General features: G+C 40.0%; 1 protein-coding gene across 2 annotated transcripts in view; it reads right to left on the reverse strand.

The window, feature by feature from the left end:
• The window catches only part of rasa1a (RAS p21 protein activator (GTPase activating protein) 1a), a 26,010-nt gene extending 10,760 nt beyond the window's left edge, over positions 1 to 15,250 (reverse strand). Inside the window, exons 1-7 of one of the 2 annotated variants that reach the window (XM_086030849.1) lie at positions 14,851 to 15,250; positions 13,947 to 14,761; positions 2,768 to 2,920; positions 1,499 to 1,634; positions 1,213 to 1,283; positions 889 to 1,006; positions 52 to 83 (exon numbers count right to left, since the gene is read on the reverse strand). In XM_086030849.1, coding sequence (XP_085886975.1) covers positions 52 to 83; positions 889 to 1,006; positions 1,213 to 1,283; positions 1,499 to 1,634; positions 2,768 to 2,920; positions 13,947 to 14,476 — 1,040 coding nt within the window. In that variant the 5' untranslated portion in view covers positions 14,477 to 14,761; positions 14,851 to 15,250. Of the gene's footprint in view, positions 1 to 51; positions 84 to 888; positions 1,007 to 1,212; positions 1,284 to 1,498; positions 1,635 to 2,767; positions 2,921 to 6,762; positions 7,140 to 13,946; positions 14,762 to 14,850 lie in introns of those variants that run through there. The other variant, XM_086030850.1, reaches the window with a different exon arrangement.
• Between the last annotated feature and the right edge of the window lie 1,506 nt (positions 15,251 to 16,756).

The following is a 16,756-nucleotide window of genomic DNA, read 5'->3' on the forward strand; positions in this document are numbered from 1 at the left end:
TCTTAACATTCAGACATAAATGCTAACCATAAAAATAATTAAAACACCTACATTTTTCCCTCATGTGGATCCTCTTCACGGCACTAGAAACGTATGAATAGAAAGTTGTCAAGATGCATTTTCTTTGCAACTGGCACATTATATCTGCTTGTATGTTTTGATCGGCCAACACCACCAAGTTACTTTTGCAATTAGTTTTAGGCCCGTGGTTGTTGCTGTCTTACTTATGATGCAGGATAAAAATAATAATTACAATATTGAGAATAGAACAGACCAATAATTCTCAAAGCGTGGTGCAAATACCACTAGTGGTACGCAGGCTCCTTTTAGTGGTATACAAAGTAATCCGTGAGTTAAATACAAATGCTATTTACAACATTTAAAACATGAAATACGATTACATATATTTGAAAGAAGCTTGAAGCTTTACATAGTGCCCGTTTAAACTTTTACTTTTCATGTACGGTACATTATATTATATAAATACAGTTGGTCGTATTTAACTTTCAAGCACATTACCTTTGCATTCATAACAGTTTGTATTTAATATTTTATTCATAAGCAGTATTGAAAATGGATGGATGGATAATTCTCATTTAGGTAGTCACTTTATTTTCTTACATTTAAACACAAGTGGTAGCATGCTGTGAGTAACTTACAATCATAAACACACAGTATCCGTTTGTGTTGAGGAACGCTTAAGCTTACTATATCAATGTATTTTAATGTTGGTCAATATGGTGCTACAGTGAGAGCCAAGTACTTTTTTTTGGAGGTGATGCTTGGTGTAAACACTTAAGAACCGCTGAAATGGACTATTGTTCTATTATTGTTACAGTTGCAATGAAATGAAATACGGTAAACAAAGTCAATGTAGGATCCGCTTACCACCTCCTCCACCAGATCCTCCACGATGAGGCCCTGCTCCTCCGTACGAACGTTCGTCACCCACATCCAGCCGTCATCCAGTTCATTGTGAACGATGAACATGTCTCCCTTCAGGAAGCTGGAAATGCATTTGATAAGTTTCTTGTTGGGACAAAATTGTGTGGGTTGCACTATTTTAACAGAATCACCCCCACTAACCACGATTCACTTCCTGGTATTTTTGATGTAACATGAACTAACCAGCAGGGGTCGGGCTTCAGCTACATTGCTTAAACTGCATTTCACATGTTTATGCTACATGACAATACAAATATGAACGCTTACCTGATCTCATCAGTATCTGGCACTTTGGTGTATGGCAGTATGGCCCTTACTCTCCTCCTGTCTTCTACAGGCTAAGCAAAGAGATAAAAAAAACAAAAAAAACAGAAAAAATTCTCACCTTCTCAATGTGACATTTACTGGTACAGTATGTTAAATTTTATCCTTTATCATTATGCAAATTACTCAAATTGCTCTACTGAATGTCAACTGTCTGAATGCAGTTTAGCTGTCTTCTCATATTCTTGTACAATGTCAACAATATTTCAGTGCTAGACTTTCATCTAACCTCTGGAGGGGCCACAGGCCACTGCAGCTTTTCTCCTTTGAGCAGGCAAGACACATAGCTGTAGTAACCAATTAGGTCTGACAAGGAAGAGAACCGCCTCCCGCCTATGTAATAGTCCCCACACATGGCAATTATCCTGAAATAAAAACAAAAAAAATGAGAACTGTCAGTTATACATTATTTCATCATCACAGATTAGTAGTAATTATTTGATTGTGTTTTAAATAAACTGCAATTACCAGTTTGATTCATGGGCCATCCAAGCACATCAACCATTTGAAGTGTCATACAATTAACCTGATTTTCATAATTCCTTTAGAGGGGTCTTTCGGCTCCTTCCCGCCATACTTATATCATGGCCTCAAACATTGATACCTAATTAGAAGAGCATGCTTACTTTAAAGCACACACTGTAATCTCTCTAAATTGGGAAAACATACAGAAAACCTCCACAAAATTATGATTTTCGTTATCCGCGGCAGGGCTCGGTCCCTCACAAAAATCGGCCTTTCACTAAATAAAAGCTCACGGATGAAAGCCAACAGAGGTTCACCTTCCTCATTTACTTTTTGTTCACATGTGTCAAAGAAAATATTTTTTATGCATTTTCTGTTATTGGAAATAGCTGGTGATGCCATTTTTATGGCACAGACAAAGTTACTGTCAGCTAGACAAAAATAGCTATAGTCCACCGGAAACTATAACTCCGTGCCGTATCGTCACTTCAGTTTCTGTGGTTTTCTTAAAGACAACTATATGATTAAATGCAGCAAAATGAAGTGCAGTATATGAAGTAGAACTAGCCAACTACATGACGGGGTTTATGAATTGGATTTAAACCGGTGTCACTTGTGGTTGCCAAAATGACTGGTGAAAAATATGGTCCACAGATAAATATAGTATGACCTTTATTGTTCAGACTTGCTATTTACATCGTGAGACATCTATTGCATGTACGTATATTGCCACCCACTACGTGGGATGCTTAAAAACTTGCATGATTAATATGTGGCAAAAACATTTGTTTACAGTAGTAATTTGCTTCACTTGAATGGATTCTTATTTAGCTGAATTTTAAGTTATTTGGTAGTTTGGTTTATTACTGTGACAGATACTAATGTAGACCTAGACTATTTCTGGTAATTTTAAATAATGTTGTTCTGAATAGCGTGTTTTTTGGAATACGGTATAGGAATACATCTTTTAGAAAAAAAAATATAGAAAGAGAAAGTGCCACACAGTGTCCATTCTGCATGTGTGGAAACTTACCTGAAGTGGTTGACCACATTGGTCATGCTGAGGAAAGACAGGACAAAGGAACCGGGCCGGCGGTCACTCTCCCTGATGAGGTAGCTGCCGTGGGTCCGAGCCTGGCGCAGCCGCTCCTCAGCAATGGTTCGGTCTAGCTTGCCATGGTACCACCTGGGACAAACACGCAAGGCGATTTAGAGGCCATGGATGCAATTAGATTGTGCTTACTGTATGTGCAGTCTTGTCCTTGCACATATTAGACCTCTGTGCTTCCACAGAGTTCACAACCAGAACACAAAATCACACACTGTAGGCTGCCAAGGGCTTCCACCACATTTTACCAAGCAATTACTTGAGCAGCAATCCCTAAAATCTGTGTTCTGTAAAGAAATCATGAAAGACAAAATTAATAACGAAAGAAATAACCAGTGTATGAAAATACCTTGGCATAATATTTAGTTTTGATGAAATTCTAGGATTTCAAATGACGGCTTGCTCTCTTGCTTACTTGTTTTTGGAACTCTTTTTAAATTTTTCATCAGTTGAGGCTGAATATTGTAGTACTTTCCCAACAGAGGTAAACAATTAACATGCTTTATCCAAATTTAGGCCACAACAAGTGCCTCAAAAGGGCAGCCACTTGGGGAGGATGGTGGGACTTGGGGGGTGGGAGGTGGTGTGGGGGGCTTGGCAGTGCAGCAGTACTTCTTGTAACAGGAGAGCTAAAAGGTCTCCCGTGTATGAACCTGCGTGTATCTTTTTGGAAAGAGGTGTGATGAAGTCTGCTACCGAGTACAGAGAGGAAGCCAGGAGCAGGAAAGTGAAGTGTCTGTGAGGGGGGCTTTGGACGGATTTGTGTGATAAGAGTACTGAAGAGGGCAATTGAGTGCAGCTGGAGAGTTGGTCCAAACCGCAGCAAGGAGCCAAGACAACGGTGGGAAATAGCGCTGAGGAAAGATGTACAAGTGAAGAGGGAAAGACAAAAAAAAAAAAAAGTGTCCGAAAGCATAGCTCAGCACACCATTTTACAAGCCCAACTAGTTTGGCTCCAATTATGACCGCATTACAAGGTTGAAGCACTTGCCATCCCAAAATTGTGCACACACTGCCCACTATTAATTATACACAAATTATACACTCTACACGTAAGGCTCATTTAATGGTAGAACCGCACTGCAATGTAAAAACCAACATATCCTATTGGAAACTTTCTGTTCTGTTTAATGTTCTTAATCCTGTGAATCCAAAAATGTCTGTTACTATCATGAACATAAAAAATGCAATTTATTGTACATTAATCAAAAATACAAGTGGATACTGTCACCATTAAAAAAATTACATTTAAATAAAATAAAAATGGTCAGTGATGCACTAAAATTCAAACTGCAGAAAGCATTGCATCCTGCGACAAATTGTAATTGTAAAACGTGACACCCATAAGCTTTATAATTGTCACTCCAAAAAAAGCCAATAGAAAAAACAGCATAACCAAACAAGCCAATCACTGTGAAAACTCCATCATGCCAGCTACAATACATGTTAAAAATCATCTGCACGTGAGCGTGGCTGCTCTCTGGGACTGAAATATAGTACACTCTGTGTACATTGTTTGTACATTGTCATGTCATCTGTCTCCATGCTTCATTTTTTTTTTGCCGCAGGTACACATGAAATAAGTAAGAGTAAGTATCATTGAAAATTGTATGGGTTGCTGGCAACTGGCTGGGTCTCGCTCCGTACTCAAAAACGTAAACGTTGTGAAAGCTCATGCGACGATACATGGCATTTCCGTTAGATCTGCGACATTGCAATGTCGTTCATTTACATTTCAAATTTCGGATCGCAGAAAAACTAGTTGCCGACTGCCGGCCACTCATGAACACTACGGTAGTTGCAGAAACCAACATACTGCACGACGGTTCAGTCGCATTCAGTCTCTTCGCTGAGTGTGCTGCAGGGCCGATGGTGCTACAGCATCAGTAGTGTGGGAGCATATAGATGTCCTCGGTAATGTTACACACAAAAAAAAAAAAACATTGCGTTCCAATGAAAAGCATTAATCTCCAAATATTGTACAATTTTATCAGAAAAAATATTCCGAATGCTTATTGTTTCAGATTATATTTAATAAATGCCTTTCTTTGGCCAGCAATGAAGAGATTCTATTGGGGATGGGTGGAATCGATTCATTCATGTTGAGAATTTTTCAACTGCGTTGACTGGATTGTTGATTAATCGAGTCTTGAAGAAATAAAAGCCCAATGGAGTGCACCACTCGGCTGCAACCCTTAGAGGTGCCGCTGATTTGAATCGAGGCATGAAGAAGATTCACATTCACAGACTTCTACGAAGGCGCAACTCCAGTCAGCACATGATGCTGCAGCTCAATAGGCTATTGGCATGGGCACAGGAGTTCAAAGCAATCAAGAACATTTTTCACATGCTTCAATCCTAACCCTACACTGTCAATAGAAAGAATTTCTAGTCTAGCCAAGTTAGCACACAGGCTAGCAAAGTGAGCAAGTCTGTAAGCACGGGATGTATTATTTGGGGGAATGTGATGATTTCATCTAATGCCCAAGCATAGATTAAGGCGTAATTACAGTTAAGGTGTGGGCAAAATAAGTGATGAATAAACATTTCATTTTAAACAAACTTCAAAATTCACTTTAATATGATATGGCAGGAACACATTAAATGAAGCATCGGCCATGTAGGGGTTATAGGAACAGGCGCCACTACCAACTTGAAGAATGCCCCGTCATGTCTGAACATGAACACAGAGCAACACAGTGACGTCCTGTTTCTCTACATGAGTGACACCTCACTCAAGGGAAGGCACTCATTCTCTGCATTATCCCTCACTCACATAAAAGCCCCAAAAGGGCATTTTTAAAAACAACGCAATAAGGTCATGCATAATACTGGAAAAGGCAACGTTTTCCCCGGATATCAAGTCACCACAGCACCAAAATATGTGGAGTAGCCCACAGTGTCATGTTATCATGAGGCAAGATGAAAAGGCAGATAATTTTAGCGTTTCCTGTCAGCATGTTCGACTGACTCTCGGCTGTCAAGTAACATATCACTCAAGAGTGTTGAAACTGAATATGTCTAAATAATAAGACAGTAGCCTCGGCCCAGATTTAGCAAGTTTTACGACCTCCAGATCTAGGGACACAAAATGGTGACCAAGATGTGTTCCCACACTGGGTGGTAAAAAGGAACTCAACATGAATTAATAATAATAATTTCGTAGAAAATGCTGTCTGAAAGTAGACTTGACCTAGAAAATATACAACTGTCTCAGTCTTGCAATACTTTAAGTATTATTCTATTTTACATTATATTAAACCAAACCTGGCCCACTTTCTGTAGCATGCCACTTCATTCTCCTTCAAGCAGTGTGACAAATGTATCAAATACAATAGGCAATTTTCACGGTGTGAGCATTAAATCTGCACACCACTCATTAATGGGTATTTTAGAGATTACCGACAAGTTGCATGCTACCCCTAAAAGTGATTTGGCAATCGTCAATGAATGGATTAACTAAAAACGTAATAGTCTACCTACATAGTGAAACAAAAAAAAAAATGCTGTGATGTACTCAGGTAGTCTTCATTATTTTAGATCATCAGAAAACTCACTGCCTATTTAATTAGCGTAAATAGCCCAATTTCACAAGAAACATGCAGACACACACCTCATCAACATCAAAAAGAAATGAAAGACTGCCTCGTTTGACAGTGTTAGCTCACTGGCGCTAACAAAATGTATTGGGGGACACACAAAACGTTAAGTCAGAATTTTAACACAAATGAGCCCATGAACTGATAAGTTGGACTTGAATAATGTACAAAGCATATTATTAGGTCAACGCACCGAATGCAGTGCATCCGTGTATCATTTTAAACACAAGAATTTGAATCTGGACCAAATCAGCAGGCGCCGTCAGGCAGCTGCTTGGGAATTGAGGTATGGGTTGTTGATTTAATGGACGCCCCACTTACGACGAATTCACCCTCTGCTGCATCTCCCTCCACTGTGTCCCGTGGTCTCAAAAGCTGCACCCGCTCCACTGATGCGGCTACCGCGTGGCCAACTGTGAGCTTTGACGTGGGAAGCTGAGCCCAGGCAGCTTGAAATCCAAATAAGCCATAATGATGCGATGCTGCTGTCGCCTTGATGCATTCATCCCCGTCAACATCCACGGAAATAGGACGAGGGCGCAAAGACTCAGACGAACGCTGCTCGTGTATTTATTTTTACTAACGATGTCTGTGATCCATTAGCAGCAAAATGGGGCGAATCGTTCTTATGAAGGAGAGTGAAGTAAAGTGTAGCCCTGCAGTTGTTGCTGTTACTTATCCTCCTCTGACTTTCTGCCTACTCCTCTTCCCTTGTTCTCCCTCATAAAAACCATGAGCATGCAGCCGATTGGTTTCTGACTCAGTGGGACAGAAATGGTAGGGAGTGGCAATTTTGCACTCAGACATTTGGATGATACTCATCATTCAGTGACGCTCAGAGGTCCTAAGACAGTAATTAATATAAGCTTGGCCCCAGCCTTGCCCCAAACATCTAAAGAGAACACAATTAAAATGACATGGATAGCAATAACCAGACTACTGACCACATACTTTGATTATAGTCTGAATGAATGGCTTGTTAATGAGAACCACTCATGCCATCGTTGTTTTCTGTTCCGGGACCGATAACTTAACCAAACCAAAACAAAACAAAAAAAAAACAAATGAAACAGTTTTATAGTAAATTATTAATAATTAACTTGTATATCGCCACTGTCATGTGAAAGACACTTATCCTCATTTTTAAAAATTTTCTTATTTTTACATGAATCATGTTTCCGCGTTACAGACATCGCATTAAAGTGAAAATTGAAAAAAGTCTCCAAAATTGGAGATAAGTGTTTTTCACAGGACAGCGACGATAAGTAAACGTGTCTGAGCAAGGATCAATAATAATGGCTATTATATGAAAAACGGATACTTGAAATTATCCATGTTGAAATCAGTGTAATTCTGATCTGCATGCATTAGTCCTTTGTTTTCAGTTGCCTGTTCAAACATGGCATTCGTTTTCCAAGATTGTCAGTTCTTGGTTTATTAAAACGTCATTTTGATCGGCTTATGTCTTCACCACACTGGGATGTTGCACGTTTAAAAAAAAAAAATACATATATATATTTTTGGGGAAACATACTTATCAATCGCACTCTATGTTTCGTTTTAACCATCCTGCATATTTGAAGTTTTCTGGTAGTAAGACAAAGCACCAGAGGAAGATCAGGAGAAGATGAAACTCTTTAATGGTAATTCATTCTCATTATTATTACCATCGTGGAAGTTACAGCATGTATACTCACTGCAAATTTATCATTATTTAAGTTGTGGTAAGTACCCATACTTGTCTTAAAATGTTTTTATTATTTTTCTCATTACCTATCATTTGTAGGCTGTAGTATTTTAGATGTTATGCTTCCAGTTGTTTGCGTGTATTCATTCAAATGTTTAAAAAGTGTTTAAAAGATATGTTTTAATCTGTTCAGTTTGAATGTACAGGAGGGGAAAAAGCTTTCGGTTTGCGATGTCCCGATCTCATCTTGTGATCGGAAATCTGGGCTGCTCACGTCATTTTCAGATGATCGGTATCACTAGGTCAAGATTCACTTTTTTTTTCTTTCCTTAAATAAATGGTATTATTTTAACAGAGCCAGTTTCACACTGCAAAACATGCATTTGCAGATATAACTAATGACAGTGAAGTACGTTGCTGTAGACTGTAGTGTTACATCCCCGCACACTCGCAGTCTCGAAAGCAAGAGGGACATAGCAACTACGAAAAACAAATGCAAATTCACAAGACATTCCACATCGGCACCTTTCTCCAGAAGGCTTGTGTTCGGAGAGATAAAGGTACAGTATGTCCACAGGTTTTGCTTACAGAGCCGGCAGTCAGGACAGAACAGGACAGAAGTCTAATGAGTGTTTATTGCGCAAGCAAACTTGTGCCCCACTGGTTGCATTTGATGAGGCAATGGTGTTGTTTGTAGATTAGCAGAGTCATGAACCCATTTTGCCATTTCAGGGAGCAGCCATTTTGTCACTTCTGTCCACAGAAAATGACATCACAGATGCTCAGTGCTCAGATAACGACCAACCATGGCTCAGCTTCAGAAATCAGGTGAGCTGTGATTGGTTGTTACCTGAGCCTTGAGCAACTGTGATGCCATTTTCAGTTGACAGAAGTGACAAAATGGCCGCCCCCAGAGATGGCTAAAAACAGGTGGATTAACCTTTATTCCACAAACGCAATATTTGTCAGAATGCCTTGTTTCAACATAGGACATATTCTTGACACAAATATGGTTTGGTAGACTTCCCCTTTAAGACACACACTTTTAAATAAGCACCACATGGCAACAAATAATATGCATTCAATCATATACTTTTTGTTTAACGCAGTGCCGATGTACTGGATTTAGCTCTGATCGACCAATACTCAAACACAAGTGACTGCACAACAACGTAATCTGAACATCCATACGTTATATACTGGATGGTCTCTATTAGGGCTGCACGATGTTGGAAAAAAATTAGATTGCGATTTTTGGGGGGTTTGCGATATATATTGCGATGTTAAAAATAGAATTTTCACCAGATGACGTGAATAGATTTGTTTGGGAATAATTTGGTTAACTCACCATGACATCATTTTAATCATATAATATAATTTAATCTAGACTAAGGGAGTTCATCTGTGAATTGCTGATTGCTGTATATAAAAGGGATCACAGCGGTCATGTCTCTGTAACATATTATTTAACATTGTGTTTCACACATCAATGTAAACAGCAGCAAAATATTAAACATATTTTAAACAAAAAAATAAAAAGAGCAGGTGCACTAGACCCTTGAGTCATTTAAAAAAATAGAAGAAAATAAATGTGTAGCATAAAGTTTCAAATATGGGACAGGTGTTGCAAACGTGCAATATAGCTCAAGTCAAGCAACGCACAACATATTTCTCAAAAAGGAGACAGGTGGGTCAGTTGTATGAAAAAGTCACATAATCGACATAATGACGATTAAGTCATCAGTCCATGAATACAACTCTGCTCTTTTGAACCAGAGTACAATGGCTACGTTTATATGGACAAAATGTCTTCAATCCGATCAGAGTTCGGATTAAATTTATGATTGAATGCACTGTTTTCATAGACAGTAAAAATATTGATCCGAATAGGACTTTGTGTTCATGCATCACACTTTTGATTGGAACAAATTATTTTGACATGGGCAGATTGACCAAATATACCGGAAATCGTAGTAGAAGAAGAAGCTGTACCGACTTCCGTGTCATCAAAACATTACTCCATCCATTTCTACTTTAAATTTTATCTGTATTTTGCATATTTTTCCCATTTGCGCTGTGACCTTGCGTTAACACTTCCTAATGGAGCTGCAAATGCACCAGTTCAGTCTTGCGCCGCTGTCTTTCGCTCGCTCTGCTTCTACTAGCTTCCGGGAACGACAGAGACCCGTATACGGACATCACAGACATGCGCGGTAAAGACAGTTATGAAATTTTGGAATAATAATTAGTAAATCATAATAATTCATATTTTCATGAGCGCCAATCGGCTTATCAATTGACATAAACCACCCCTCTCGTTTGGAATAAAATTTTGATCGGAATGGGCTTGACAGGATCAGAATATTCCGAATGGGGTGTGTACATGAAGAATTTTTATTCCGATCAGGTTTTTAATCCAAATAAAAGCATCCATGTAACCATAGCCAATGATGGGAATATTACAGTCAGCATCAGCAACCTTGAAATCATATCTGACATTTGCTTGAGACATTTAGGAATCATATTCTCTTTGTCGCACTGTGCAACATGCATGTATGTGGTGAAAAGCACATTTCCACCTAGTTAGGAAATCCGGTAACTCATTCACACTTGTGGCAATCATCTCTAAATCCACCCTCCTTTTCTTCTTGACCAACAACTCTGGGAAACCCTTTCCGACTTAGGCAGTCTCTAATCTTCGTGGAAACTTGAAAATCTACGACTCATTTCCCAGGGTTGTTTGTTTAAGCTCAGGCATTAAGCTCGCACGTTTTGCAGGCAGTAGCAATGAACTCTTGTGCAGCCAAATGTAGCTTGACTTTGTTAACCATCAGTGTCACATTCTTATTGCATACACTAAGTTCCTGAATGGCACGTCGGTTGTAGAAGGTGTTTATGAATGTCTGTCTGTCTCTGTCTCTCTCTCGCTCATATTTTCACTAGAGGCTCTCTGTTCAATGTGCCGAGTTAAGCTTTCACGGTCAGTGTGCAACATGCAGCGAAGACCACTTCTATCAGGGCAAATATTTTCCACTGTCCGCTCTTATCAAATACACTTCACGAGCTGCTAACTCAAACGAATTGAACATCAGATTTGGTCCCAATTAGAGAAAAACCTACAGTCCATGGTGAGAAATGGTGCCGCTAAGAGGGTGAGAGAACAATTCTCGGCAGGTTGTTGTGAGTGTAACATGCATGATAAATGTACCCACATCAGGTGGATACAGTCGTGGTTGAAATGGACGATTCAACTTCTCTCACACTAACTTCAATGAACAAGAAAACAATAGTCCATAAGCGTATAGGTGAAGAAACAAGTGTACCTGACCTGTATAAATCAATTATATTATAAACTGGTAAAAAGATTAACAGCTGTGAGATGTCTGAAATGTAGTTTAAATTCTATTCTAGACTTTGCAGCACAATCAAAACAGTTTTACACTGGACGCCTGCTTGCTCGTCTAATCGACAGGGAGATATAGAGTGGCACCTAAAATAAAAGATGAATCCACACGCCGGCCTTTCCATATCTGATAGCATGAGGGCCAAAAATGACCAAGTGTTGCACTTCGCTAATGAGCATATAACAAATGGGAAGGCTGTATAAATGTTATGGTGTCTTAACAGAATCTACAGTCAAGATGGACCAACATCATTGCAATGCAGGTGTAAATAATTCTGAAATGAATCACAATCGTCAAAAATATTGATCATTTAAGCGGATAAGGCAATGGATGACAAAGTGAAGTTTAGTCATGAAAAGCAATTACAATTACAATCATCCTCAAAATGATTTAGTGCATGATGTCATCTTTCCATGATATCGCTTAAGAGACTGAGCAGTGCAAAGTGGCGCTAGCAAAGATTACATAAAGTATCCCGCTGCAGCATTAAACTATTTAAGACAATTCTGGGGCAAAGCAAAACACTCAGACAGCCTCTTGTCAGGTCTTAAAATCCCTCCTCTGTATGTAAATCTATTGCTACAACTACTCTTACTGTATAACAACAAATACTGATTTTTTTATGCAAAACTATTTTCTGACAATTTGATTCATGGATGAATATAATAAAGGATGAATTGTGCATTTTCCACTTGAACAAATAGGAACGAGTAAACGCCACCTTGTTCCATTCTACAAAAAAGTAATGTGGCTGTAATTACCTTTATGAAAATAACTGCTTCCACCGGGTGTCGCGTGACGTAATTTACAGAGATTGCATCTCTATAGCTGAAGCTCATGGTGGAATTTAACGATTAAGTGTTGAGTCAAGTCTGTTAAATATTTCAATCAACAGTGTCCAAATAAAGAATTGGGGATTTGAAAAAACAAACTGGATCTTCCTCCAGAAGATCATGGAATTGGTGTTGGCCTATGCTTTCACCTTCAATAATGCTGCGGTCAGACCAAACACGAGTTGAGCGTTTCTGGCACTGCGTTTCCATATGTAGTTAATGCAGTTTGTGCGGTCAGGCGCCAAAAATTGGACACAAGTGTTTTTCACAGGACCGTGATGATATGCATCGCTTTTCTAATAAATCTAAAAAGGATAATAGTAATGTTAGATCAATGCATTTAAATAATCCTCAATGGATCAAAAATAAATCCTAATTTCATTAACACTTTTGCAATAGTGTTTGAACAAAACAATCTTTCTGAGCAAATCTTTACATCAGGAGCTGCTAACCGCCAGAAATTACGATCATGACGCTTTATAATAAAAGCATAATGCGTTCTCGCATGGCAAACTTTGATTTCGCCCAGAATGATGCAAGCAAGTCACTTGCAAACCTGCTACCGTTTCATTAACCAATGCCTAGATTACGATCTCACATGGCAAATTGTTAAGATTAACATTTGTTTTTCAAATTCCATGGTCAAGACACTGCATCAAAATATAACTTCTTAATTTCAGCCTCTAATATGCTCTCTATTTGACTACAAAACATAAAATAAAAGATATTTAGTTTGATTTCAACTCTAAAAGCACTGGGCTGTGTTTTGAGCATGGGGTTGACCCATAAATTTCAATCGGATGTTAAAATGTATTTTAGAAAAAAAAAATGAATTAAAAACTTTCCATGAGAATCTACAAGGATTTGAGGGTAATTTTTTGGAAAGTGTGCTCTCCTCTGTGCCATCAAAAAATTCAATGTTGGTTCTAATGAATAAACCCCTTCCCCCAATTAGTCTGTTAAATTGTTAAATCGAGATTCCACAGTATACTTATATTTTATATATATATGTGTGTATTTAAATTCACCTTCAGTTCATGCACAAGGCTTGGTGAGGACAGACCAGCCTTAGTTGGTGTGGAAAACTCTATTTATGCTCCAAGTCATGGGGGACTGCAGAGGTAGCACCCTACCTTTTGACAACTGAACAGAATATTCTCTGCAAGGCATCTTAATGAGAGTCAGTTGCATCACAAATGAATGATGAGACCATTTCCGGTGTTGTGGTGCTCTTCCAACTGAGAGCATAAACAGTTCAGTTTTCCACATAAACTCAGACTAACAAAGTCTTAACGTAAAAACTGATGAAGCCTTCTCGGATGAGAGGCGAAACATCTAAGACAAAACAGAGCAGTCCACTTAGGATCAATACAATGCCCTGAGAAAGAAATTATCTGGATGAATGAAAACATCCACAAGAATGTAAAATCCAGGTTTATTCCAATGCCTTTTGAATTCCCATGTAACGTTTCCAACTTTGAAAATCCCCCAAATTTTCCAACCCAATTTATGCCAAGTAAAACTGTGTTTATTTGCATGCATCACTGGGCAAAACTTGGTTGTCAATGTTATTGTACTCACTGGTTTGTGGGCGGTGCAGAGAGGGGGAACACCACCTCTTCCTCCTCGTATTCCGGCCCATCTTGCAGGTCGCTTTCATCCATCGTGCCCCCACAACTTGGAGGCGGAGGCGGAGCAGGAGGAGGAGGAGGAGGGAGCGGTAGTGGGGGGAAGTCGGTCACCCCGTCCGCATCTGAAGATGTGGGTGAAATCCGACAGGCCGGTGCCTCTGAAGTGGGCGAGCCGCACATGTCGCTCACGTTCCCTGAGCTCGTTCCTTGGAAAACCGAATGTCCACCTCCGCCACTCCCTGCTGTGCACAGGGCAGATCCGCTTATATCCCCACTAGACGTGGGATAGATCATACTCATGTCGGGGAGCGAGTCCGGAGATGTGTTTGAGAGTTGACGTAGGGCTGGCGCAGGTCCCAAATCCGCCACCCTTACTCTGGTCGGCCTGGGATAGCAAGGGAACGGGGCCGTCTCCGGGCCTCCTCCGCCTGTCCCCGTCGTGACCGAGCCCGTCTCCTCACTACTGACCTCCGCTGCCATTGATCCGGGAAAATGTGTAGAGGGGAACAAGTCCAGAAGGGAGCCCGCCCTTCCCCTCTTTTGTTAGCACACTCCGTCAGTGTTTGGGCTCCCGGCAAACAACAGCAAAAGTTGACCAAAACGCGTTTGAGCCTGTCAAGCTAGCGTTAGCCCACAAGCTAACTCTGCTTATGGGCTGCAACTAGCACGCGTTAGCTTTACCTCGCATTCGCTCTCAAGCAGGATGGCTAGCAAGTCCGACCAGACACTTGATGACTTCTTTCTTCGCTACGTCTTCATTGTTTCCTGAGATGAAAGTTCACACCGGAAAAGCACATGTTGAACATTCAAACAGCATATCAAGTCTCGTTGTTGCTTCTGTGCTCGGATCTCACCTTCTGCACTATTGTTGTGTTGTTTTATTGTCACTGGTGTGTGTGTGTAATTCTCGTCTCTCTCGCTGTCTTTTTTTAAACCACTGTTGTTTTCTTGCGTCCGGGGTCCGGTCGTCGCAAATGTTGTCCACAAGCGACGCGCTCCAGTCGCCTAAACCCACGGCGCGGTGCGTTCTTCGGCGACACCGAGCATATCGCTATGTCAAAGTCGACATTTCTTGCGTGCTGGGAGCTAAGTTGACGTTGATTTCCAGGTTTCTGCGCTGCTGGTGGCTTACCCGCTCGCTCGCTTTCTCGCTCTCTCCTCACTCGCCCACTCCCCTCTAGACACTGAGTGAGCAGACAAAACCAAGCGAGCTCAGAGCGACCCCACTCCCCTTCAATCCAAGACACCTGCAATCACTGACGGGGCCGCATTTCTCTCGCAAATTTTGGTGGATGGCTCATTTGAAAATAAATGGACGGGCTGAAGAAGACATAATTTAACAATATAGCAAGATTTAAGATTTTTTTCCCCCTCATAACATTTAGACGGACCGTGTGTATTTGCAGAATTTTTCACTTTTTCTAAACCCACTATTAATTTCAATAATGTGCAAAACAAAACTATTACAGCAACATATATTTTTAATATAATCGTAGGTCTAGTAATCGCTAATTATATTTCTTGTGTCATCCCCCATTTTACAGTAGGCGGACATGTTTCGCAGCCATCTTTCTGCTGTGGATAACCGAATGAGACAAATCAATCGATCACAAATTTGCTGGATCAAAGACTACAGCATGTGTAACAAATACAAAGTTGTCGATATTTCCCTACTGTTCTTTCCTGTACTACAAATGAAGATAACAGAAATGGGAAATCCAGGTCCAGAGAGTAACAACCCTGACACGGTTTGGTTTTAGCCACAGGCAGCAGGTAAACAAGCTCAGTTGAGTAGAAGCACCTGTGGCTCAAGACAGGCAGGGTTTTTACTTTCTGGACCTGAATTTCCCATCTCTGGAAAATAATTTGAACAACAGATAGCTTCCACACTGCCCTTCAACTGGCCCTGATTCTTATTTTCCAGCACCACCACTGAGAGATTGCAGATTGCACAAATAAACAGAAGCCCACAAATCTGTCCTATATTTTAAGGTCCAAAATGCCAATTAAATATTGGTTTCAGTAGTAATTTGTTCACTTGCAGAGATCCTTCCAGGATAAGCCTTGACCCAAAGCTTACGGTACTGTACGTGGTCTTGTGGGCCACTCTCCATCTCCACCCATCATCTCTGCCCAGAGGGCAGCTGCCATCACCATTCTCCAATCTTAAAACAAGTTGTATACAAAAATGGCTCCTTGTTGACATTTGCACATTTGAATTTCACCTTCTCCTGTCGGTGTTACATATGTGTGGACCCTCCATTCTCTTTCAACATTCAAACATTCAAGGGAAACCTTTTAAGACATACACCATACATACATGTATATATACCATTATATATATATATATATATATATATATATATATATATATATAGAGAGAGAGAGAGAGAGAGAGAGAGAGAGAGAGAGAGAGAGAGAGAGAGAGAGATGATAGATGGATAGATGGATAGATAGATAGATAGATAGATAGATAGATAGATAGATAGATAGATAGATAGATAGATAGATAGATAGATATACTATATATATATATCATATATAGATACGGTAGGCTATATCAAACACACACAAAAAAAATGCTGTCACCCCACTCTGTGCATTCAAACCTGTACTTATTTGCAGTGGTCTCTGCGTTAATGTCAATGTCAATCGATCAACCCAGTTTGTGGGCAATAGCTCAAAATGTGTGACGTGACGAAGGTGGACGCGGGCATGAAAGTGAAATAGCCTTGGGTCATTCAGAGAGTTGATGTGTTT

The sequence above is a fragment of the Filicampus tigris genome, chromosome 5 (genome assembly GCF_054856515.1).
Source record: "Filicampus tigris isolate MCC_2025a chromosome 5, RoL_Ftig_1.0, whole genome shotgun sequence".
Lineage (NCBI taxonomy): Eukaryota > Metazoa > Chordata > Actinopteri > Syngnathiformes > Syngnathidae > Filicampus > Filicampus tigris.